The 27,351-nt window shown below is 40.8% G+C and overlaps 1 protein-coding gene across 1 annotated transcript in view; it reads right to left on the reverse strand.

Annotated features, from left to right (window-relative positions):
* Positions 1-27,351, reverse strand: part of CCDC134 (coiled-coil domain containing 134) — a 39,822-nt gene that overhangs the window by 10,983 nt on the left and 1,488 nt on the right. Inside the window, exons 2-4 of the mRNA XM_060245358.1 lie at positions 6,989-7,095; positions 1,009-1,130; positions 72-156 (exon numbers count right to left, since the gene is read on the reverse strand). Coding sequence (XP_060101341.1) covers positions 72-156; positions 1,009-1,130; positions 6,989-7,085 — 304 coding nt within the window. The 5' untranslated portion in view covers positions 7,086-7,095. The remainder of the gene's footprint in view (positions 1-71; positions 157-1,008; positions 1,131-6,988; positions 7,096-27,351) is intronic.

Here is a 27,351-nt window from a genome sequence, read left to right on the forward strand (position 1 = left end):
CAATCACAGGCTTAAGGGATACAGAATACTGGAAGGGGAAACTAGGCTTTAGAAGGCAAAAAAACTCCCACCATCCTTCAGCTTCTCGTCCTGAGGGAATGGCCCATCTGGCGGGACATCTGCTGCAATAAGTATTGCCCGCGAGTCTTCAAGTACCTGCACATTGCAATAGAAAGCAATTCCAGCTTATTTCTGCTCCTGCCAAAAGCACACTGCTTCCCCTTTTCTCTGGTGTCAACAAATGCCTCTTTACAACCCCCCAACACTCTTCTTTCAGTTTTTTGCAAGAAGATGCCCAGCTATTGACACTGTTAAACAACTCACTGACCAAGCAGGTAGGAGCCATAGAAAACTGGCAAATGAAAGCAGCCTTGGTTCTCGTCTTCGTGTGATGCAAAGGCCATATTAATACAATCAAGAGTGCCAGCTATGTCTGCCTGATATGGCTCCTAATCCACAACCTTGAGTCACGTGTCAGATGCCAATTCAACAGCTTCTTTACCCAGCCACCCAATATTAGCCCAAAACAAAAAAAAGTCACATTGCTTCAGAAAGGGATGGGGGGGAGATCAGATCCATGCCCTGACAAATTTTTAGGGAATGGCACTCTATGAAACTGACAATGTTTAGTAGCCTCCTAAATATTATTCTACATAGACTTCATTGGTCAGATGACACTCATGGTGATTTTTCAGGACAGTCCCAACAGTATTGTAAGGTAGGCTAACACCATCTTCCAGAACATATACTTCATACTGAGGAATTGCTAACTAGCAGGCTCTAATTTCCCTATCCTCCCATATATTTCCATATATAAGAGGGTCGTGTGGAAAAAACATCAGGTGCTCAATGTGCCCATTATCAAATTTCTGGAATTGCCCAGTCCTATCAGCTGCTCCAGTCCAGATAGCTGCTGACTCTTCCTATTAACTTCATAGCAGTGTTTTTCAGGCTACTCAGTAAACATCCAGCAGCAAACATCCTGTGCTCAGTTGTATTAAGGCTTACTTTAAATAGACCCTTGAGCATGATGTCTATGATCTTGTATTGCTGGTTAACATCGTTGAGTTCTATGAGGTTCTTCAGCGCATTCATCTGGTCTTTGCGCTTCACTTCAAACAGCTTCTTATCTGCAACCTGGTTAAGGATATATGGATGGGAGAATGTCCAAAATTCTGCCCCATGTTGCCTTGCGCCAACTCCAACCCAATGCGCCAACTCCAACCCAATGCTCCAACTCCAACGCAATGAAATCATTTTAAAAAATATATATATATATTTTTGAAAATGATACAAAAAGAAAAAAGAAAAATATCACATCATACATTTTATGTGTGTGTGTGAGAGAGAGTGTGTGGGATTATATATAACAAAATAGATGAAATGCGGATTTCTTCCCAACACTCCCTTCATTATATTGAAAGGTTTGGGGGTCACTGTTTATAATTACTATAAAACTTATTTCAGTTGAGAAACATTTATATTCAACATTTTACATTTCAGATTTTGTAACGAATCTGTTTTTTAAATGAATTCACCAATGCTGCATACTCAATACCGCATATTTTTACAATTTCTACATATTCACTATTACTTTTGGCAAATAGGTAATATAACAAAAATACAAAAGGCAGAACTATTATATATCTCATAATAGAAAATGAAAAAAATGTTTCTCTCAAAATCCAATTCTTTACACACATTTATACTCAACATGTTACATTTAGAACTGATTATCATTCTGTTTCTTCATTGCAATACAACTGTATATAGTATTTTATTTTTCTCATTCTAAGTTTGACTCCTATTTGGTTAGTAAACAATCCATCTCTCATCAAATTTCTTAATTGACTTGTTTTTCAAATAAGTTGTTTACCATCACTGCATATTTGGCTAGTTTATTTTCCCATTTGTCTAAGCACAGCTAAACATCTGGTTTTCTTTTTGCTGTGCAGATAATTCTAGGCAGTCACCATGTATTGGAATTCTCTTCCAAATTTTTTGGCAAATTGTTAGGCAATATACCTACTAGCATATACTTGGCTACCATGGAGAATTTAAACTTTAATATATTCTACATTTGTCCATGTATTTTAGGATTGCCAGCCTCCAGGTGGGACATGGAGATCTCCCGCTTTTGCAACTGATCTCCAGCTGGCAGAGATCAGCTCCCCTAGAGAAAAATAGCTGCTTTGAAGGGTGGACTCCATGGCATTGTACCATGCTGAAGCCTCTCCCCTCCCCAAACCCTACCCTCTCCCAGATGCAACCTCGAAATCTACGAGTATTTTCCAACACAGACCTGGTAACCCTAATTTCCTTCCAATATCCTTTTGCTTTTTTACATGTCTACCCAGGGGTCATTTTGTAGGGGGAAAAAAGGTGGTGGAGCTTATCCAGGGATTGTTATGCAGCTGCACCTACTATTCAATGGACAAGGTGGGAAGGAGGAGGTAGAACTGTCAGAAAGGTTCAGGAGCTGTGCTCCTGTGAACTCCCGCTGAATCCGAGGCCTGTGTCTACCACATATGGAGGTTCCACCAATATCTTCACATTTCCCTTTGTAGTTTTAATTTGCTTTCTCAATATCCTTTGGAGTTATAATACCATCTAAAAACTTTTTGTACCAGTTTTCTCTTAAAGCCTGACTGGCTGTAAATTTGACCTTTTCCCCATAGCTGTTCTCATTGATGCATGGCTATCTGTTCTTTAAGATTCTGCATCCATTTAATCATACATTTTGCGTTGTCTTGAGTTGTTTTCCTTTTATACAGTGTACCAAAACAGGGATTCCCAAAAGTAATTTTAGCAAGGGTTTCTTTTTACCACTGCATCAAGTTTCACAAGAACATACCAATAGCTTAGGGTTGCCAAGTCTTACCTTGGCTGCAGCGAGGGAATAATTTATCTATGGAGTTTTTATCCTCAAATGCTAGAGCATCCCACGCACGACATGCACGGTGCGTTGATGTCATTGCGCTGGGCACATCATGTGATGACAGAGCTCTTTGGGGATGGGGATCCCCCCCTGGTGGCCTGCTGCATGCCACCAGGGGGGGATCCCCAACTGGGGAACACCCACCCCCAGCAGGAGCTTGGCAGCCCTACAATAGCTTCAGGCTAGAACAGGGGTGGGGAACCTCCGTCCCAAGGGCCATATACGGCCCTTGAGGTCACTTGGTGTGGCCCTCGGGGATTACTGGACCGAACCAAACCATGTGGCAGCCTCCCTGGGGCCTGGTTGGCCAGTGAGTATCGTGGGGCCCAGCTGTGCTGTGCAGCAGCCCCCCCAGGGCCAGGCAGGGATCACAGGGCCCAGATGTACTGTGTGGCAGCCTCCTGGGGCCTGGCTGGCTGGCCAGAATTGCTGCAGGGCCTGGAAAAGTTACTGTCACAGTTCAGTTTGCACTTGATTAACCCAGATAGTGTGGCCTAATATGCTAATGTGTGTGTGACCTAATATGCTAATATTAGGGGATGTGGTCTAATATGCTACTGAGTTCCTGCTGGGCTTTTTCTACAAAAAAGCCCTGGACCTAAGCATTTGTCTAGGGCGACGGGCTGTGTGTGTGTGTGTGCGCGCGCATGCATACGTGCGCGCGCCAGATTAGGCTCTCCCCACATGACTTCAAATAGAAAAACAATTATTTGCATTAATTTTGCTGGCCTGAATCATTTTCCCTCAGTGGAGCACTGTTTTTTAAGTTGATAATATTTTATGGCCCACAAATGATGTTATAAATATCCATATGGCCCTTGGCAGAAAAAAGGTTCCCCACCCCTGCACTAGAAGTAGTTCATGTTCATCTTTTTATCAAGAATCTAATTCATGAACTATTACATAGGAAGTACAAACTAGTTCTTGAAGACACTTTATCTACTAAAACCCAGTGGATCAGTTTTTCGGGGAGGGGGAGACTATAAAGGATGACTGACTAGGACTCATTCACTAAAACAGTAACAATTTACTTGTATTTCTGATATTTCAATTGTTTGTATGGTATAAAAATATGCTTGCATGTAAGGAATTTTGTAAAGTATTTTGTTAACTTGACTATAGACAAAGACTAGAGTGAAAATATTTGGTCTTCCAATAAATAAATACATACACTTGATCTTCCATGGCTACTAATGGTTTCATTCTGATCAACAGATTTAATTTGTATATTTATTCCCCCCCCCCACTTCAGTATTTTCCAGTTCTCTTTAGGTTGTGTGTTGGTTGTACATTTATTTCCCTCTTTTTGTGTGTATATCAATTTAGATCAATTCAGTAAACTACAAGAAGTACTACACATTATGACACTGCTGTGGAGACTTCACTTTGCAAAGGCCATTTCCAGCTTCTCCTAAACAATTAAGGTAACTTGTAAGACAGCCTTAGAACATGTGCAAGAGGGAAAGCAAAGCAATCTAGAACAAGGGAAACTTGTTTGATATTATGGCGTCATTAAGAAAGATGTCTCAGGAACAGAGAAAGGAATGTAGCTTAACCTGAAAAAGCAGGCTCTAAAGAGCATCTCTTTAACAGGAAGGCGGAGGAGGAGATTGGATTTATACCCCACCCTTCACTACCCAAAGGAGTCTCAGAGCATCTTACAATCTCCTTTCGCTTCCCTTCCCCTACAACAGACACCTTGTGAGGTAGGTGGGGCTGAGAGAGCTCTAGCAGAAATTGCTAGAGGAACAGCCCTGAGAGAATTATGACTGATCCAGGGTCACTCCAGCTACTGCATGCTAAGGCGTGGGGAATCAAACCTGGCTTTCCCACTACACCAAACTGGCTCTCATCTACTTCAGACAGAAAAGGCCTGGAAGAACAGATAATGCCTTATTTACATCACCTACTGCTGGTCCTTTTAACTGGAGATGCTAGGGATTGAACATGGGACTTTCTGCATGCCACACAGATGCTCTGCTACTAAGGCACAGTCCCTCCCACTAATATTGGGGACAGATTTTTCAAAGGGTGGAAACATGAACTTCTGGAAGTAAGTTCAGTTTATGAATCAAGAACTATCAGCTATCCTAAGAGTTAATGTGTTGAAACATATGACTGAAGACTGCAATACAGGTTATTACTTGGGTGGCCAATTATGCTTGATATCATCAGATTTTGCTCCCTCAATTTCTTTAACTTGTAGGTATTTCACTATCTGCTTCCATTACCAAAAGAATGGAAGAAGACTTATAACCACCAGCCACAGACTGAAGAAAGGATCGGGAATGCTGTAGCTTTCAGTAGTTCCAGTGACTAATGTAATTTTTGAAGATCACTGCAGGTGTTCCAGGAGACCCGGAAGATTACCTGCCCTTTCAGGGCTAAATTAGATGCTATGGTAGTGGAGTGTTTCAACAGGTAACTGTGCCAATTATACAGAAAGGGGCACATAACCTGTTATGAGGGCACAGTCTGGCATACAGCCGCACCCCTGGCACTGTTTAATTTCTGCCTCATCTCCACCCCTTCAGTCACCAAGGATGACAGACTTAGTTGCAACCACTGGGGTTTGAACTAGGAGAGAGAACTAAACTTTTCTTCCCACCTGGGTTATATACAAAAAGGATCCCAACCTTCTCAGCCTCTTTCTCTGCAAGTTGTGCCACACAGCAGATCTGAATGGCCACAGACAAGACAAACCTCACACTCCCTGAGCCCCTCCTCTCAGACTACTCATCACTCAGAGGTGGGAAGAAAAAAATAAATTTATGAAAGAAATTAAAAAAAAGAAAATAGGAAACAAGACAAAGCAATATACATAAATCCCCAAGGTGTTAGGGGAATCTTAAGCACATTAATAATACAACTCAAAATGGTAAAGTTACAAAAAGGATACTCATAATATAAGCCCTAACATATCTAGCTAACATCTATTATGATTTCTGTCATTATCTTCCCCTTCCCTGAAAATGATGGTAACTTCAAAATCCAAAACCAACCACAGCTCCCCTAAGCAAGCTGCCAGCAACTGAACAAAATCTTTTCTGCCTTCCCTCAATCAGTGTTCTGTGGCAACAGAATCTTTACCTGGCACAGTACATATACATGACAGGGCATGTGCAGAGGTCCTGGCTTAACATCAAAAGCTATATGCAGCTGAGACTTTTTCTTGAAGATTCTGAGAAAAATAGCATCTCCAAGGCTAGAGAAGCTCCCAAGGCTTTTGCTGTATGCAATCTAGATTTAGAAAAATTCCCAGAAGTAATATACCAGATTAATTTTAAAAGCCACATAAAGGACAGAAGTGTTTCTTCAGAGTTCAAAGATCTGTATAAAAATCTATGTGAATGAGCAGTACTTGGTGTGAAAGAGGAAACAGCCCACATACTTTGCATGTGGCACAATGCACAAGATGACCAAAGCTCTCATGCTTATCAGTGAATTAATAAAATTTAACACTCATACACTGAGAAGAGAAGGCAGCCTTGCTTTGCTAGCAAAATTTAAATGTCTGTAAAACTAAGTACTATACAGTTCTGGTACAACCAAATGATGACTCTAAAACAGGTTTTATTTGGCAATGTCCAATTTAGGAAGATGCCTAGAGATCTGAAAAACATACTTGCTCCTATTCATAGGACAACAGAAAGAGTCATATACCTGAAGTAGCTGCATTTCTGGATGATTGCACAGATTTTTTCAGCTGCCTAGTAACATGAAAAATTTAACTGCAATATTATGGGTTAAAACTGGCCAGTACATACCAGAAGTGACTAAAGCAGGTTTCTCATGACAAGCAAACCTATATGCACATATACCTATAATTATAATCCTATATAATTTATTCATGCCCCCATTACAGAAGAATCTATGTGCATAGACAATACGTATGCAGAAATATAAATCTATATTTCCCAAATCTAACATGGTTTCTTCTCACTTCCTCCTCCACTGATCATAAATAGGCATCCTACTAAATTACACACACTCATCCATGCTTATATCTCGCCTTCAAAAATCAAAATTCAACTAGCAGGGAAAGGATACAGATTTCTAATCCTGAATCTGGGTTTTGCTTCTCAGCTGTGATGCTTTTAGATAATATTAGCATAAAAAGAAAAGTGCAAACTTGGAAATAATCCATTGTTGAAATCCTAGAACAGAGAAAGAAGGGCAGGAAAGATGATTATTTTCATGAATCAGGAGAACACCTACTTATGTGTTCCGGGCTCCAAATCACATCTAAAACATAATTTTACATATGTGCATCTCTGAATAATTACACCTAACTGCTCCTGCCATATTAACCACAGAGCCTGTTTTCCAGTTATTGTAGCTAGGAGGGTTACATACAGTTCTACATAGTCATAAAAATAGTTGTGCATGAAACCAAAACATACAACTCACAGTGTGGCCAATATATTAAATAGATTCCAGAGTACCAAGGCCACAAGAAGCCTAATTCAGCAAAACAGAGTTGTGCTTGTTTGAAGCTGCTATTCTTCAAGTGGCTTCCATGTATGGGAACTGTTCATACCCATAGGCCAAATTTAAAAAAATTCGAGAGCTTGGAGCATGTTCTGGCATTGAGTGCCAAGCATTTCTGCCAAAGAGCAGGATCAACTCTTCTACTTAGTGCCATTCCAACCCCATATCAGAGAATTCGATATATAACTGACAGACTGCACTTTTAAAAGGCTTAGAAGTGATGATCAAATAGCTAAAAGACTGTAAGGAATTAATTCTTCACAGAGACAGAGAGCCTTAAGTGACAGACTTCTCCAGGGAATCTGATTGGTTGGCATCAGCTGAGCAGAGAAAGTCATAAGAACATAAGAACATAAGAGAAGCCATGTTAGATCAGGCCAATGGCCCATCCAGTCCAACATTCTGTGTCACACAGCGGCCAAATATATATATATATATATATATATATATATATATATATATATATATATATATATATATATATATATATATATATATACACACACACACACACACTGTGGCTAATAGCCACTGATGGACCTCTGCTCCATATTTTTATCTAACCCCTTCTTGAAGGTGGCTATGCTTGTGGACGCCACCACCTCCTGTGGCAGTGAATTCCACATGTTAATCACCCTTTGGGTGAAGAAGTACTTCCTTTTATCCGTTTTAACCTGTCTGCTCAGCAATTTCATCGAATGCCCACGAGTTCTTGTATTGTGAGAAAGGGAGAAAAGTACTTCTTTCTCTACTTTCTCCATCCCATGCATTATCTTGTAAACTTCTATCATGTCACCCCTCAGTCGACGTTTCTCCAAGCTAAAGAGCCCAAGAGCTGCATGCTGAAGAAAGATTCAGTCGGATTTCTGCCTTGACTGTGTTGAGTACTGTCTGATTTCAGCCCTAGCTGAGAATAGTACTGACATTTTTGAAATTCAGCCTTAGCTGAGAGAAGTTTATAACAGACAGGAGAACTGGAGGAATATTGGCAAGAAATTTGGGAAGTAGACAATACTCCCACTCAGGCCAAAGAAAGGGGATAGATCTTCTAATGAGAGAATTTCTCTATCCAGTCAAACAGGGAATTAGTGCTGAAGGATACAGAGATCTTGGTCTGATCTGGTTGGAATCTGCCTTTAGAAACCTTAAGAGTCAATTTAAAAGGACACAGACAAACACAAAGATTTTTTAAAACTTAAAATATGCTTAAAAGATTAGCATTCTTGCAATATTTTATTCCTAAAAAGTTGATGTTGCCATCTAAGAATTTGTATTTCCCCCCCCCCCCCCAGTTATTCAAAGGTTTAGTGCCTTGTGCAGAGATCCTAATTTATAATCAAAAGAGAAAAAAATGCATTGGTTAGTAGGAAGTGGAAACATTTTCTTCGGTCCTTCATACTGCAGTAGTAGAAACATCCTTTTTACTGCTGGGGTATCAAAGCAAATGGTGAAACAGATGGAGCTGGCTAGTGAGAGAAGATCTGTTGGTCCACTGGGAGCCTCTGGTCCAGACTGTGAAGTGAATGTTAAACACTGATTATGCTGCATATAAAACAACATTTCTAGCAAGGAAATAAGTACTGTATTCTTTATTCTAGCAAAAAGTAGCAGCTGAAAATGATGCAAACAATACAAAATTTAAACAAACCCGAAAATTAGTTTTAAGGATTACAAAGATCATTTGGAGGGCAGTCTTATCTTGCATGCTCTTCACATTGCAGGAATCTGTTCCCGCTTTTCCTTTTCAGGGAAGATTATATTTGTTGGTATGAGAATGTCCAAGAGTTCTTATTCCTTCTACTTTTGAGTAAAGCAGATTACAGCTTTTTGCATATCATATATGTCCTAGAACCAGTTAGCCAGTGGCCAGTTTTGAGTGGATTATTTAGGGCCTCCTGATTAACTGGGATTCTCAGAAAGAATTCTAGACTAGGTGGACCTTGGTCTAATCTTACGAAATACTTATGTTCATAAGCAAATGTGTATATGCAAAGCAAAGCAGAAGTCCAGTGGCAAAATTCCACCATAAACTTTCATATATATGCCAGATCACTTAATACTACGTAATCAGTTGTATCTTCAAAACTGTTTAGCGATACCAACTATGCACTCTTGCTCTGAAAATTTATCACAGACCACAAGGATTTGAACAACAAGAAAAAAAGAAGTGGATAATACAGAACTGAACTTATGCCAGAGGTGAAGTAGTTATACTTGCTAGGGTAGGGCAGTAGCTTCATGAGAGGGATGGAAAGAACTCTTGATTCAGGAATTTTCAAATGCAAAACATTCAGGAACAAGCAGGCACACACATTTCTCTTGAAAAGGAAGGCATACTTCTCCCTCACTTTAACCCTTCTTTCAGTGAAAATCAGAAATAAAAGGTATTATTTGTTAACCTGAATTTAATTGACCGAATTTACATATATATGAAAAATAAAGAAAAATGCAATGGGAACTACAAAATATTGGTCTAAGGCAACAGCAAAATATATTCCACACACAAGCAGATCCAAGATTGAATGCAGCTGGACTTTATCCAATAGTTACAATAGTTTCTATGCTGACCTCAAGGACAGAGTCCAAACAAATACAGACAAACATTTATCATCCAGCAGGCCTTACTTTGTTTGAAATATAACTTCTGGGCAACCAAAAGTCTTGCTACCAACAAACAATACATCCAAAAACTAAACATGGTTATATTCACTTCAGCCATTTTAAAAATGAGTACCCAGCTTGCTGGAGGGAAAGTGTAGATGACTGCGGAAGGCAATGGCAAACCACCCCATAAAAAGTCTGCCATGAAAACGTGACAGCAACGTCACCCCAGAGTCGGAAACGACTGGTGCTTGCACAGGGGACTACCTTAACCTTTTTAGTATAAGGTACTTCTTTACAAACCAGTAATGGAGATTAATTTACCAAGAAATCCTATTATAAAATTCTACCAGGTTGTTTTAATTATCATCCTAAGGAACAAACTAAACATAGAATTGTATTGAAACTAGCCCATATATTAGTTGTACAATACTAGAGGAACAAGATGACTACAGGAATTAACTGATTTACAAGGCATGGAACATTGCCAAAAATGATCAAACTGATTGGTTATATAAAAGGCTTGCAAAAGCAGGCTTGCCTTGAACAACTTCTGCACAACTTCTATATAAATTTCACATTTGCTGAAAAGCTGTTTATAACTTTTATAAGCAAACTGAATATACTTTGAAACTTCTGGCAAAATATAGTTGTTACTTATTTTTCCCTTCATGTCCTGATTCTGGGTTGCTGGATTATTTCCCCCGAATTGTTCCCTGTGTTTATTTATCTCATTTAGTGCTCTTCTTCAAGAAATCACAATAAAAAAGACCACTTCCAAAACAATCAAATTTACCTCACTCCAAATTATGGTTAATTCAGTTTGAGGGGATTTAAATTACATTATCTTTTAAGAGGTAATATAGCTATTTCAAATGTAGAATGAAAGCCTGCTCCTTCCTTCCTTCTTTCTTCCTTCCCTCCCAGCTGACTTATGGCAATCCTCTAGGGCAGGAGTGTTAAACATCCGACCTGCAGGCCTATCTGTCTCCCACAGGGCTCCTATCAGGCCCACAAGCAACTGGCTGCTTCCTTCTCCCTTGCCTGCTTCCTTCGGTCACCATTTTTTAATATCTCCCCTGTGATGAGGCAGCTAAGCAGCCTCTCACTCTTTCTCTCTTCCCCCTCCCTCTTCCCAAAGGGAGGAGGAGCCTCAGCCAATGTAGGAGCTTGGCTCTGTAGCTCTTCTGTGTGATTGAGAGATTGGGGTGGCAGGGTCTCTCAATAACACACTGAGCTACTGAGCCAAACATCTCTCCCTTCTGTTGGCTAAGGCTCTTCCCCCTCCTTGTACCCTGTGGAGGAAAGGAAAGAGGGAGAGTTTCCTTTGCCCTGTTCCTTCCATTGACTGCATGTGAGAAATACAAAGAAAGCACCTTTAAGACCAGCAACATTTTATTCAAGATATGAGCTTTTCTGTGTGTGAGAGTGTGTGTGTGTGTGTGTGTGTGTGTGTGTGTGTGTGTGTGTGTGTGAGAGAGAGAGAGAGAGAGAGAGTGAGTTTTGTTGGTCTATTATGCCAGACCTCCCCTGAGTACAACTGGGTTTGCTCTCCGCTCTTATCACTGTATTCATGCCCTCATTATCCAGTCTTTCTCAGCAGGAAAGCATATGAACTATTTAGAAGAATAACAACAGCAAGGCAGGATTAGGTGCTGAGTGTGTGTGTCCAGACCAAGTTTACCCAGCACGTTTCCTTTGATTTTTCTTTCACATTTTCCTTTGGTTGATTGGAGATTTTGAATTTACACTTCCCAGGTAGTAGGCTGATACTGTCCATTATATATTGTTGTCTCTCTATTCTTACACTGCCTCGTAGGAGTTGTAGTAATTCTCTGGGGAAGACTATAGTTTTGTAGACAAACACATAGCCCTCAGTCTGTGTATTGGTTGGTGCTTTTACATGTTCTTGATCAGCACAAAAGTACAAAAGCTCACAATGCTCAGCCATTTCATGTTTTCCTCTGGGTCTTAGCTCAAAGCACTGATCATGAGATTTCTGAAATGTATGTCAATAAATCATAAGTAGGTTTGCAACTTAAAGATTCTCACCTGAACAGCATACTCAAGATTGCTACAGCAAAGGCATTGTCTTCAGTTTTTGAAGCAATAATTCAGAGCAAGAGGTGTCAGTTATCAAGAGACCGTTAAACAAGATCAAATCTCTTAATCTCCATATTATATCAGAATTAAAAATGGTAACAAATTCTCTTTCTAAAGATGCTGGTAATTTGTTTTTTTTCAAAACATTCTCAGAAGTCTTCATGGAATGGAAGGTTGATAGCTTGGCATCTGCCTGATCCACACTTAAATTTAGAGTGAGGGGCAAATGATGACTTTCAGTGCACGGTTCGATTACAAAATTATCAATAGACGATATAAGCTCAGGCGAGGCCAAGTACTAATCAATCACACTACGGCCCTGTGAGGAAAAAAAGGTAAAGTCAGAAGGAGCCAGGAATTTGGAGTGACCATTAAGTGTTATAATATTATGAGTTATACAAATTCAATTAGTCTGAAACCTGCGTTATTAATTGAAGAGTCACTGGATTGATGAGACAAGCACAACTGGAATGGGAGGGAATCTGTTGCTTCAAAACCGAAATATGAGATCCGTTTCAGGGGATCATTACCAATCCAAGCATTGAAGTTGCCTAAGATCAAAAATTGTGCTGAGTGAAATAGAGAAACTAGAGATCAAATTGCCAACATTCGCTGGATTATGGAGAAAGCATGGGAGAAAAATGTCTATTTCTGTTTCAATGACTATGCTAAAGCCTTTGATTGTGTGGATCACAACAAACTATGGCAAGTCCTTAAAGAGATGGGAGTACCAGACCACCTCACATATCTCCTGAGAAACCTGTATAAGGGTCAAGAAGCAACGGTCAGAACGCAATATGGAACAACTGATTAGTTTAGAATAGGAAAAGTTCGACAAGGATATATATTGTCACCTTGCGTATTTAATTTATTTGCAGAGTACATCATGCGGAATGCTGGCCTGGATGAAGCAGAAGCAGGAATTAAGGTTGCCGGGGAAAATATCAATAAACTCAGCTATATAGATGATACCACTCTAATGGCAGAAAGTGAGGAGGACCTAAAGAACCTCTTGTTGAGGGTGAAAGAGGAGAGCACAAAAGTAGGCTTGAAACTCAACATCAAAAAAACTAAAATAATGGCATCCGGCCCCATCACACCGTGGCAAACAGAGGGGGAAGGCATGGAAGTAGTGACAGACTTCACATTTTCAGGATCCAAGATCACTGCAGACGGTGACTGTAGCCATGAAATTAAAAGACGTTTGCTCCTTGGGAAGACAGCTATGGCGAACCTGGGCAGTATAATAAAAAGTAGAGACAGCACCCTGCCAACAAAAGTCCGTATAGTCAAAGCCATGGTATTCCCAGTAGTAATGTATGGCTGTGAGAGCTGAACCATAAGGAAGGCCAAGCGCAGAAAAATAGATGCTTTTGAGCTGTGGTGCTGGAGAAGACCCTTGAGAGTCCCTTGGACTGCAAGAAGATCAAATCAGGCAGTCCTAAGGGAAATCAACCCAGACTGTTCCCTGGAAGGTCAGATGCTGAATCTCAAATATTTTGGCCACCAAATGAGAAGGGAGCACTCACTGGAGAAGATCCTGATGCTGGGAAAGACAGAAGGCAAAAGAAGAAGGGAATGGCAAAAGATGAAATGGCTGGACAGCGTTACTGATGTAACAAACACGAATTTGAGCAGACTTCGGGGGATGGTGGAAGACAGGAGTGCTTGGCATGACTATGTCCATGGGGTTGCAAAGAGTCAGACTTGACTGTGCGAATGAACAACAAAAAAACTCAGAAAACTTCGGGGTAAGTCTAATAATGGAGGGAGGGGGGATTGAAAGTATCATATGGGTTAGGGATAGAAAAGATATAACTAAACATCGTAACCGCATGTTATTAATAAATTGTTAAAATACAACATTGGAGGGAGGGGGGATTGAAATGTCATACGGATTAATATTGAGACAATTAAGAAATAACTAAGTTGTGTAACCATATGATATCAATAAATTGTTAAATATAAAAAAACTCAGAAAACTTTAATTAAGTTTTAATTAATTAAAAATACTCAGAAAATCATAATTAAGGTTGTGGACCAAAAAAAAAATAGCAATAAAGCCTGAGCAGTCAGCAGGCATTGATTGAATAGAGCAACCTTAACTGAGTTTTTGGCTCAACATTAGGAAGAACTTCTTGACAGAGCAGTTCCTCAGTGGAACAGGCTTCCTTAGGAGGAGGTGGGCTCTCCTTCTTTGGAGGTTTTTAAACAGAGGCTGGGTGGCCATCTGACAGCTCTGTGGATCCTGTGAATTTGGAGGGGGTGTATTTGTGAATTTCCTGCATTGTGCAGTGGGTTGGACTAGATGATCCCGGAGATCCCTTCCAACTCTATGATTCTTTGGAAGTCAAGTTTTATCAGGGTAGCTAGACCAGCTTTGCATTGGCCCATGGGATGATTTCTATAGGCGGAGTGGTTGAAAACTTTGAAATCTTTCAGCTCAAACTCATCTACTACCCATGTTTCCTGTAGGAAAACACAATCAAAAGAATTCAAAAAGTTCAAAAAATCAGGTTCCCCAATTGTACTCGTCCACCCAGCAGTGTTCCAGGACACAAGGCGAATGCTCCTTGTGTCAGCCTTTGTCAACAGTCAATCATTGTTAGGTAACTTTTCAAGCACCCTGGCTTTATCACTGAATACACAACCATTGCACGAAGCACCATCTTTAGTTGTATCAAGAAAAAATTACTTGATTTAGAGAAATTTAAATTATGCCCAGTTAAATATCTGTTTTGGACCATAGGTTTGGACATCTGTTGCAGTAAGATGCCTCAATATTTAACTGATTTAGTGATCCCTATGATGAGTTTTATGTTGGCCAGACTGGATGTATTTCCTTCCAAGGTTTTGCAAGGGAGATATCTCCAAATTCCTTTTCATGAAAGACTCTGCCCTTGCAGTGCAAACTGCCCTGATTCAATCTATCATATATTGATTAATTGTCATCTATTTGAAAACTCCAACAGGAATTGTTTAGCAGATTCTCCCCACCTACCATCAATCAGAACAATCTGTCCCTTTGGGGGGTTTTTTCCCTGAATGACTCTAATTCAGAAATTACTTGGGCTGTAGCAAAATTTTGGGCTGTTATTTCTCAACACAATTCTGTGTTTGATTTTACATCTAGCAAGTTTGTTTCTCATTCATTCTGCACATTTAAATCCTTCTGTTTATCTTATGTCACGCCATTAAAGGTCTGAAAATGAAACTGACTGTTTCAAAATATTGCAAGCGTGCTAATGTTTTAAGTGTGTTTTATTTTAAGTAAAAAATATTTAATTGTGTTTGACAATGTCCTTTATAAATTTTATATCTCCACTACTTGGCATTACATTTTATGACACACATGGCCTGGCCCAACAAGGTCTCATTAATGTCAGCAACAACTTTGCTGTAGGGATTTCAAAGCAACAGACATTCAAAGGTGGTTTGCCATTGCCTGGCTCTGCAGAGTGACCCCTGTATTCTTTGGTGGTCTCCCATCCAAATACTGACCAAGGCCAACCCTGCTCAGCTTCTGAGATCTGAAGAGATTGGGCTAACCTGGACTATTCAGGTCAGGGCTATATTTCTTTAGGGGTCCATAAACAGGAAATGTTGTAAAGAAGAACTTCAACATACGTACATGCCTCTAGTGGTTACCAGAAAAGAGAAAGAAAAGTATCATGAAATATGTCTGCCTAGATTTATATCAAGGGTGGCCAAACTGTGGCTCGGGAGCCACATGTGGCTCTTTCTTGAAGCCCTCACTGTCCCATGGCTTGGAAGATGCAGTTAAAGTTGCTTTCTTTCCCCCTCCTCTCCCCATCTGTTTGTCTTCCTCCCTCCCTCAAACAATTGGTGTTCATGTCTTAAGGTAATGGTAGTTCTTTCTGCAAGCACCAGTCATTTCAGACTCTAGGATGACGTTGCATCATGACATTTTCACAGGAGACTTTTTATGGGGTAATTTGCCATTGCCTTCCCCAGTCATCTCTACTGTCCTACAGCTCTCAGAATCTGACATTATTCTGTATGATTCTTACATTAAGCAAGTTTAGTCACCCCTGATTTATATCATATGATAAACAACATGGTATGGAAATTCTAGTACTACTTACTACTACATCACCCTGTTTGTTCCAAAGGATGTAGCACTTGGAGACTACACAGAGAAGCCATGCTCAGCCTACCCTAGCTAAACACAAAGGACAACACAGAAGCCATTATAGCATCAGACTAGCTCTATGAGAGAAGCTAATAGAAATCAGAGCAGCCTGGTGCTCTCAATTGGATGGTTAGCCTGTCGGGGAGCTAATACAGTTCTGGGGTTCTCAAACTATCCTATGGATTTTTTACGTTTATCAGTACAAAATAAAGAGACAAGGCACCGGTCTTTCATTTTGCTGTCCTTAACTGTTATGCTACCTGCTCCAATAAAGCTTCCCCCAAATCTCATAATCCCAAATACATCAACGGGGAGGGAAAACCTGTTTCCAAAAGGATTGTTCATTTGGTTAAGTTAAAAGCAAATACAGAACATAACCCAATACCTACCATTATTTTTTCAGGGTAAAGATGAAATTTAATAATATAAATTTTACATATATTGCCGCCCACTGTCATATGCATCGACCTAAATTTTGCAAAGATACAAATATGTTTAAGCATTCAAACACTCAAATTATTCTACTTTGCAGTGGATCTTGAATGCATGGCAAAAAATTAGTGCACAGATTTGTACTAGCTTGTGACAAAATGTACAAAATAAAGATACTACAAATCCCTGCACGTTTTCCAAAGTAGGGTAATTACATTATTTACTGTATAGTCTGGTTCTTTCATTTGGATTCAAGGTGCATTACACATAGTGAGTAAATGCAGTTGATGGATAGGACATTCAAGAAATAGTGCAACAGGTTTAGGGCTGTACAACTAACCATAAGTTAAAAAACAGAACTGGAGCAAAGCATATTAAAGCAGCCCATTAAATGATGCAAAATTCCATAGCAGGTTCCTAGTTTCAGAGTTACTACATCCCCACAAACATGTGAACATCACATTCAGATTAACATGGGAAATTAGCTGGCATGTTTGTACAGGGTTCAGAAAACCAAGCTCTTTTTCTTCTAAAGAGGTGGCTGTCAACAGTGAGTTTTCTGTAGGAAAAGAATGACAGAGACCTAATTTGAAAGGAATACAGTGATTTAAAAGGAATACAATGTGGCGAATCAGTGGGACATGGTGATTTCTGGATATAAGTTATATCGAAAGGACAGGGAAGGAAGGGTTGGAGGTGGGGTGGCTCTGAATGTCAGAGAGGATATACGGTCCAGTAAGACTGAGGTCAGAGAATTAGATTCCCTTCTAGAAATGCTTTGAGTTGAAATAGAGGGCCCAAAAGGAAATTTAACTATGGGAGTTTGTTATCGCCCACCAAATCAAAAGATAGAGGATGATTATAATATGATGGAAGGATTAAAGATAGTGGCTAAACATAAAAACTGTGTCGTAATAGGTGATTTTAACTACCCACAGATTGATTGGGTCAATATGTGTTCTGGTCGAGAGAAAGAGATTGAGTTTCTTGATGCTCTCAATGACTGTGCTATGGAGCAGATGGTCTCAGAACTTACCAGGGGTGGGGCGATCCTGGATTTGGTCCTAAGTAATGCCCAAGACTTGGTGAGAGATATAAAAGTGATCGCACCGCTTGGGAGCAGTGACCATAACGTTATTGATTTCACCATTTGTATAAATAGAGAGCTGCCCCAAAAGACCAGCATGACCACATTTAACTTTAAAAGGGGTAAATTCTCTGAGATGAGGAGGAATGTGAAGAGGAAACTGAAAGGAAAGGTAAACACAGTCAAAACCCTTGGGGAAGCTTGGAGGCTATTTAAAACTACAATCCTAGAAGCTCAGATAAAATATATACCACAAGTTAGGAAAGGCACAAACAGGTATAAGAAAAGGCCTGTATGGTTAACAAACAAAGTAATGGAAGCTGTAAAAGGTAAGAAGGACTCCTTTAAGCAGTGGAAAGCTAGTCCAAGTGAGATTAATAAAAGGGAACACAGGCTATGGCAAATCAAATACAAGACTGTGATCAGGCAGGCAAAAAGAGACTATGAGGAGCATATTGCAAAAAACATAAAGACCAACAATAAAAATTTCTTCAAATATATTAGAAGCAGGAAACCAGCCAGGGAGGCAGTGGGGCCCTTGGATGACCAAGGGGTCAAAGGATTACTGAAGGAGGATAGGGAAATGACTGAGAAGCTGAATGCATTTTTTGCCTCTGTTTTCACTGTGGAAGACGAGAAGTGTTTGCCCGCTCCAGAACCACTACTTGTGGAAGGGGTGTTAAAAGACCTGAATCAGATTGAGGTCCTACAACTGATAGACGAATTAAAAACTAATAAGTCACCAGGTCCAGATGGCATACATCCAAGAGTTCTGAAAGAACTCAGTTGAACTTGTGGATTTTCTGACAAAAATATGTAATCTTTCATTGATATCTGCCTCCGTTCCTGAGGACTGGAAGGTAGCAAATGTCACCCCCATCTTTAAAAAGGGTTCCAGAGGAGATCTGGGACATTACAGGCCAGTCAGTCTGACTTCAATACCAGGAAAGTTCGTAGAAACCATTATCAAGGACAGAATGAATAGGCACATTGATGAACACGGGTTATTGAGGAAGACTCAGCATGGGTTCTGTAAGGGAAGATCTCGCCTCACTAACCTGTTACATTTCTTTGAGGGGGTGAACAAACATGTGGACAAAGGAGACCCAATAGATGTTGTTTACCTTGACGTCCAGAAAGCTTTTGATAAAGTTCCTCATCAAAGGCTCCTTAGGAAGCTCGAGAGTCATGGAGTAAAAGGACAGGTCCTCTTGTGGATCAAAAGCTGGCTAATTAATAGGAAGCAGAGAGTGAATATAAATGGGCAGTCTTCACAGTGGAAGACAGTAAGCAGTGGGGTGCCGCAGGGCTCAGTACTGGGTTCCATGCTCTTTAACTTGTTCATAAATGATTTGGAGTTGGGAGTGAGCAGTGAAGTGGCCAAGTTTGCAGATGACACTAAATTGTTCAGGGTGGTGAGAACCAGAGAGGATTGTGAGGCACGCCATAGGGATTTTTTGCGGCTGGGTGAATGGGGGTCAATGTGGCAGATGAGGTTCAATATGGCCAAGTGCAAAGTAATGCACACTGGGGCCAAGAATCCCAGCTACAAATACAAGTTGATGGGGTGTGAACCGGCAGAGACTGACCAAGAAAGAGATCTTGGGATTGTGGTAAATAATTCACTGAAAATGTCAAGACAGTGTGCGATTGCAATAAAAAAGGCCAACGCCATGCTGGGAATTATTAGGAAAGGAATTGAAAACAAATCAGCCAGTATCATAATGCCCCTTTATAAATTGATGGTGCAGTCTCATTTAGAATACTGTGTGCAATTCTGGTCACCGCATCTCAAAAAGGATATTATAGCATTGGAAAAAGTGCAGAAAAGGGCAACTAGAATGTTTACAGGCTTGGAACACTTTCCCTATGAAGAAAGGTTAAAACACTTGGGGCTTTTTAGCTTGGAGAAATGTCGACTGCGGGGTGACATGATAGAGGTTTATGAGATAATGCATGGGATGGGGAAAGTAGAGAAAGAAGTACTTTTCTTCCTTTCTCACAATACAAGAACTCGTGGGCATTCAATGAAATTGCTGAGCAGTCAGGTTAAAACAGATAAAAGGAAGTACTTCTTCACCCAAAGGGTGATTAACATGTGGAATTCACTGCCACAGGAGGTGGTGGCGGCTACAAGCATAGCCAGCTTCAAGAGGGGGTTAGATAAAAATATGGAGCAGAGGTCCATCAGTGGCTATTAGCCACAGTGTGTGTGTGTGTGTGTGTATAATTTTTTTTGGCCACTGTGTGACACAGAGTGTTGGACTGGATAGGCCATTGGCCTGATCCAACATGGCTTCTCTTATGTTCTTACAGAGTTTATTCAGGGAGTTGGTACAAATAGTGTGCAAGGAATAACCGGTACTATATCAAAACACAGATACATTCCTTATCCTAATTAATACAGCAAAAACAACCAAACATTTAGCAGAGGGGTTCCAAATTACAGCAGAAGTTACTCTTTGAGCTGCAGAACATCTTCATTAAGTCATGTGCTAATTTCCTGTTCACCTATGTAGAAGCATCTGTGTGTGTGTGTGTGTGTGTGTGTGTGTGTGTGTATGAAACATTAGCTTCCATTTCTATGTATCTGAAGAAGTGTTACATGTACACAAAAGCTCATACCTTAAATAAACTTAGTTGATCTTAACGGTGCCACTGGACTCAAAATCTGTTCTAGTGCTTCAGACCAACACAGCTGCCCACCTGGATCTGTCTTTGAGCCACAGGTGAACATGTGATTTGGAAAATTGGAGGGGGGAGAGTAGATCAGGAGGAAGAGCAAAGATTACCTGTCCTGTTGTTTAAAGAAATCAGATGGAAGAAGCAAGGATCCAGTGTATGTGTTGGCAGTCTACTGCAGTTCTGTTGGTATACAGGATCGGACTCCAATTACTGGCTCTAAAGCTAGGCCAGTTATACTGGTTTTGGCTCATAACATAAAATGGGGTATTTTCAAGAAACAAAAGATTATGACAGAATATAAAGGAGTACTTGAGAGAAAACTACAGAACTGATGAAACAGCACTAGGGAAGGGCAACAGGAAGGGAAGTTTTTGACTTTATAATTCAGGATTACAAAAATGGAGACATGAAGCTGAGTCATATATTCAGCAGGAGTTTTGGGAACAATGGGATGTTTTGAATCATTGGAGGGTTAGGTCTGTCACAGGGCACTTAACATTTTAATGGTGTTCATGGTCACTGATTGCATATCATGTAAAAGATAATACAGGAAGGGAACTCAGTGTTCCCTCTAAACTGAGTTAGCATGAGCTAGCTCACAGATTTTTAGCCTCCAGCTCACACATTTTTGTCTTAGCTCACGAAGGATGACTCCAGAGCACAATAATTTATGCAGTAGCTCACAACTTTAATGCCAGCAGCTCACAAAGTAGAATTTTTGCTCACAAGACTCTGCAGCTTAAAGGGAACACTGGAAGGGGCATCTTCATTTTTTAGTCTGATGTGGCTGTTGTTGTACTCTTGGAATTCCCTGATTTTTACCAGAAAGGCCTCCTTGGAGGCTTAAGCTGTGGTCGTCCCAAGAACCTCTGTTGTATTTCCTGCTGGAAGATCCTATGGTATGTTGCACTTGCTCCCCAGGTCCTTTGTGTGCCTCATAGGACTTGCTCACAGTGTTAGACATGCAGTACAGGCTGGGAGAGAGGGGTGTTCAGATGAAAGGGGGGGGGGGGCTAGCAACATCAGCAAGCTATACACAGTAGTATAGACCACAGTCCATATTTTTTCCAAGTCACTGTGAATCATTTAGTACAGTGCAGCTCTAAAGCCTGTGTAAAAAAGTCCCCTTAAATAATTCAATTTTCTATAGTTTGCAGAAAGCCAGGAGAGTGGGAGCCTTCCTGACCTCCTCAGGCAGGCCATATAAGGCGGGGATCACAATAGAGAAGGCACATGAATGGGCAGTTGTTGATTTTGCCTGTTTTGCAGGTTGGCTCCTGGAAAAGACCTTGCTCAGATGAGTGAAGCTGTCATGGAGCTGCATGGGGGAGATACAGTCTCAAAAATATGAGGGTCCAAGGCCATGAAGGGCTTTGTATGTAACAGCCAATATTTTAAATTGAGCCTAGTAACTGATGGGCAGCCAGTGAAGTGACTATGAAATAGTAATATGCAAGCTCCATCCACCTGTTAATAATAGCTGAATCATGGCATTTTGCTTCAGCTGGAGTTTCTGAATTGATTTTGAGGAAAGACCAATGTACAGTTCATTACACTCATCTAGCAACATGGATCCAGGTGGCCAGATTAGCCATATCAAGGTAAGAGGCCATCTTACAGGCTAGGCTGAATTGGAAAAAGGCTTTTTTGTAGCTGCATTAACTTGCTTCTTCAGCAATAACACTGGGTCCAGTATAACCCCAAGGCTTTTAACCACATCAGCACGGGTCAGCTGAACTCCATCAAAAGTGGGGCATAGGGATGGGCACGGAACGTGAAAATAGTGGTTTGTTTTGTGGTTCGCTGGGATGCCAGATTCAGTGGTTCAGTTCTTTTTTTTTTTCAATTTCCAAAATGGTTTGTGGTTTGTTGGTCTACTGGGTTCAGGAAGACATAGAACAGCCCCCAACTGGGCTAGAGAGGCCAAACTCACAGCAAACTCTTCAGTGAACTCTCCTCTACCTGCTCTCCAAGTTTGGTGTGAATTGGATTCAGGGGAGCCCAGCTACACCCTCAAAGCAGGTGCCACATCAAGTCAGTTTCACTGGACTCATGCTGGGGCTGGGGACTCATGCCAGGCTGTCTGGAAAAACAAAACAAATGATAGCCAAATGACATTGCCAAGAATAAAGGCCAGTTCATTTCCATGTTCAGGTGCAGGGGGATCAGATGAACCAGTTCAGAATGAACCATGAATCAAACATTTTTAGCACAAATCACTATTCATGGTTTGCTTTGTGTCCATCCCTAGCAGGGAGTGCAATGTCCTTCAAGATTTCCACCTTCCCAACCTGTATTACCTCTGTCTATTCAAGGTTTAATTTCAATTTGTTCACTCTTGGCCAATTTACCACAATAGCCAGACAGTTGAGGCCTCTACTACATCACCAGGGGATTTGGATGAGGATATATATAGGTGGGTATTATCCTCCTATTAATGACATCCAATCCCAAAGCTACAACCTATTTGTCCTAAGAACTTTACACAGAGATGACAAATGGTCTTCCACTGCAACTCTTTGAGTCTGATCTGTCAGGAATGATTTGAACCACTTCAACATGTATCTCCTGACACCTGCTTCTGCCTCCAAGTGCCTTAACAAGATGGTGTGATCTACTGTTTCAAAGGCTGCAGGTAAGTTCAACAAGAGGTACAAGAAGCCAAAGCCTTTCCTTACGTCAGATAGAAAGAGTCTATAGCAGATGAGTTATTCAAGAAGACTTGGAGGTGGTTGGTTACTGCTCTCTCAATCTCTGTGCCAAAAAAAGGACAGATAACTGGCCAAATCATTCTTTTGTAGGGATGGTTTTTTAAAGTAGTAGCCACTCTTTGAGTGGCCAAGGGAAGGTGCCCTGAGTTAATGATAGATTTGTAATAGATACTAAGGGTTTGTTGGTTGTGGTCCTTATATTATTTTAGCAGCCAGGATGGGCAAGAATCCAGAGTGTAAGTAAAGGCCTTCACCAACCACAGGATCTTGTTGACATCCATCACGGAAACTGGGACAATATGATCCACAAATAGACCAGGTAGTGTATTAGTCTTGTCTTCTAGTGTGCCTATGTTACACCTGATACATCCAGGGAAAGGTATCACAGCTAATCGTCTCTTCCTGACAAGGCTCAGATTTTGGTGTCAGCAGTTGCTCAGTTACCTTGAACAACTGGAATGGCTGTGAGCAAGCTGATGCTACAGTAGCAAAGTAGTAATATTTCTTTGTTGCTGTTACTGCTGCTTCATAGGTCTTCTATAGGCTCTATAGCGTACCCTATCAGATTCAGTACAGGTTTGTTGCCAACATCATTCCAGACAATTCCCAGACCTCTTCAGATCATCCAATTTCATAGCAAACCTGGGGGCAGGATTACACCCCAGTGACAGGCATGGTCCCAGAGCAGCAACCATGTTGACAGGATCAAGGAGCTTCACGTTCCACATTCACACTGAAGCCTCAGCTGAGCATGTGTTTGGGATCCTAAAATCCCCAGGCCATTCTGGAATCCAGTAGGATCCATAAGCCTTTGTGGGCAGGGTGTTGGGAGCCACATTCACTTTGGCTTTAAGTAGTCAGATTGTGCTGAAGGTCAAAGCGCTAACACTGAAACCAGGCCATTCCTCGGCTGATGAGTGCAAAAAATTAAATCTAACATGTGACCTCTTTCATGTGCTGGGCCCACAACAATTTGATAGAGGCCCAAGGCAGGCAAAGAGACATAAAATCCTGGGCTGATCCTGGTAAGGGATCATTGGCATGGATATAGAAGTCCCCCAGAACAATCAGTTTAGATGTCTGCAATACCACATAGGACAGTATCTCCACTAGCTCATGAAATATGCCCACTGGAGAACTAGGTGGCCAACAGACAAGAAGAGAAAGCTTGGAAATCCAGGAGAAAGCCTGAAACTCAAAGATCCAGGTTCAAATCTCCATTTGGCCATGAAGGTCACTAGGTGGCCATGAAGGTGGCACATCACCCTTTCCTCAGCCTGACTTACCACAAAGAGCTGTGGTAAATAAGTGAATTGCAAAGCACTTCATGCTCTTGATTTCATCAGGACTGTGTTAGTCTAGTGCAGCAACATTTTAAAAAAAGGTTCAGGGGCATCTTAAACACCAACAAAAGTTGTTCTAGCATAAACTTTCATTAGTTTTATCATATGTGTGAAGTAGACACCCATTTGGCAGAGACTATAGAAGTACACTTTTCAGATGCATGAAGTGAGCTCCAATTCACAAAACATGCTGGAATAAATTTTTGTAAATTTCTGAAGTACCATCGGACTTTTGTTTTAAAAGCTTGTGTGTGTTTGTGCGTTACAGTTAGAAGAGCAAAGTGTTTAATTTAAATGATCCTGAAACCCTCTCCTGGAGCTGAGAGGATGAACATCCAACAGATTGATATTACCCAAGTGGCATTCTAAAAAGCTCAGCTGTTGGATTCCCATTTGCATTCTGCTGTTCTAACAATTCCAAAGCAACAAGAACCACACAAGTAGGACATAAACCTGTCAGAATGTAAGGGATGAAAAATTAGAGGAAGCACTGCTTAATGGCCTTATCTTGCAGTCTGTTTTTCAACACAAAAGTAAGGAATATAAAAAATGCAAAGAAGGAAATATTAATTCCTCAATTCTAGGGGGCACTCCCTGAAGGTATGATAACATGTACCTGGGGAGGTTTGGGGGAGGTTTTTTGGGGGGACATATGCAAAAACAAAATCAAGACATTTCAACTGTATGTAAAAAGATTTAATATCTGATTACAGCAGTATGCTTTCCACACTGGGAAGGATGTGATGTTTGAGAACATATATTAGAGCAGACTGCAAGATTACCTAGGCCTTTTTTTACAAGCATTCTTTTCAAATATTAAAGTCAGTCATTGCAAGAATGCTTATTAATTCTACTTTTCTGCAGAATTCAGCAGCAAGATCCTGTAGAGTCAGCTAGGCTACTGTGTATCTGCACGGTTCATAATCCCAGAGTATGAAGATGCAATTGTTTTGTAGGCATATTAGGAATATGACATAGAAAAAATTGCACAGTCTTGAATAGTATAGCCTTAGTTCAAATTGATACAAGCCGGAAAAAAATTCATTCTTGCAGTGTTTCAAAAGATATCTTTAGTAAGATAACTTTGATAAATTTCCAAGGAAAAAATAATGTGTCACTATAGGGCAGGGGTGGCCAACAGTAGCTCTCCAGATGTTTTTGCCTATAACTCCCATCAGCCCCAGCCACTGGCCATGCTGGCTGGGGCTGAAGGGAGTTGTAGGCAAAAAACATTTGGAGAGCTACCGCTGGCCATCCCTGCTATAGGGCAATCCATAAGAATCCCTACTCTGTTCACCAGCAGACAGATTATATTCTGAAAATGACAGCACTCTTGGTCATTCTGGAGACCGGAACAGAATATACCATGGTCCCCTTAAAGCACTGAAGACCGTCATTAATGAACCACCTTTATCTCGTAATATTCTGACACCAAGACTCTCACATTAGCCCTGATTAAAGACATTTGATGCTATGGAGCTATCCCATTGGTTCTGCAGAAATGAGGCACGATGCAGAATAGAAGGAGTTGCTGGACAACAGACACAGGAGCTAGGTATGAAGAGAAAGAAGGTGGGACCAGATGACAGCCCAATGGTCAGTTCTCTTACAAATCATCATGGAACCACTGTCCTTACGTGTTTCATTTGTCTCTTAAGGAAAAGCTTCAAGGACTAGCAAAATGTGCAGCAGGCAGCCGGAGGCACATGGGCCAAGTTCATTACTAACGGTATTGCATAATACTGTGCTGAACAGCAGTTCCCTGGGCAATGTAGTGACTGTATAATGATGAGTAAGGCTTCAATCCTACATGTACTTACCCAGCACTAAGCCTTGTTGAATATACTGCAAAAGATTAGAATATACCCCACCCCCCTTTCTGAGCCCTCTGAATTTAGCTGTTGTCACAAATGTAGTCCAGCTGGGTGTTGTGCCTTATGTTACACAAAACACAACTATTAAATTTACTTAAATTCTATACCACCATGGGGGAGAAAATGTGAATGTCACACTTAATTCAATAAGGTAACAGTCCGCCTCAGCACAATACAGGAACTGCTAGGGCTTGGTGTCTCTGAGGCTTCTGATGCAAGATGAACTTGTGCTACAAAATTCTCTAAACAATGAAAATCTCTAGCCTTGATACTTGTGGCAAAGATGGTGATGACAGTTAGGCAATTGTTTGTGCCTTACCATCATTAAAAAGTGCATTCTTAATGTCTTCTGCCCAGATGTAAACACCTCAAGCATTCTAAAGAGAAGTGATGTAACTGCCTTCAACCCCTGCTTATGTTGAATCACCTGCCCTCAAAAAGAGCATTAGCTGCCCTCCTTTTTTCTTGCCTGGAATAGGTAGGAAGGTGCTGAGAGAAATGGATCATCACAAACAGATCCTCATCACAGAAAAAGGCATTTGCTGCCCAAAATGGGGGGGGGGGGGGAGAGCCAAGCAAAAATGCACACTAAGCTTCATTGTCTGACAATTACATCCTTCCAAAACCACTGCAATCAATAGGCTCAGAAGGGTGCAGTTCTTCATAGGATTACACTGTGATTCTTTTAAAGACATAAATAGATTCACAAGTATAGTTACCAACCTCCAGGTGGTGGCTGGAGATCTCCCACTATTACAACACATCTCCAGGCAGCAGAGACCATCTGGAGAAAATGACTACTTTGGAAGGTGGACTCTATAGTATTATACCCCACTGAGGTCCCTCCCCTCTCCAAACCCCACCCTCCTTCACCCCTAAATTCTCCAGAAATCTCCCAAACCCAGAACTGGCAACCCTATGCACAAGGTATGA

Source organism: Heteronotia binoei, chromosome 8 (assembly GCF_032191835.1).
Source record: "Heteronotia binoei isolate CCM8104 ecotype False Entrance Well chromosome 8, APGP_CSIRO_Hbin_v1, whole genome shotgun sequence".
Classification (NCBI taxonomy): Eukaryota; Metazoa; Chordata; class Lepidosauria; order Squamata; family Gekkonidae; genus Heteronotia; species Heteronotia binoei.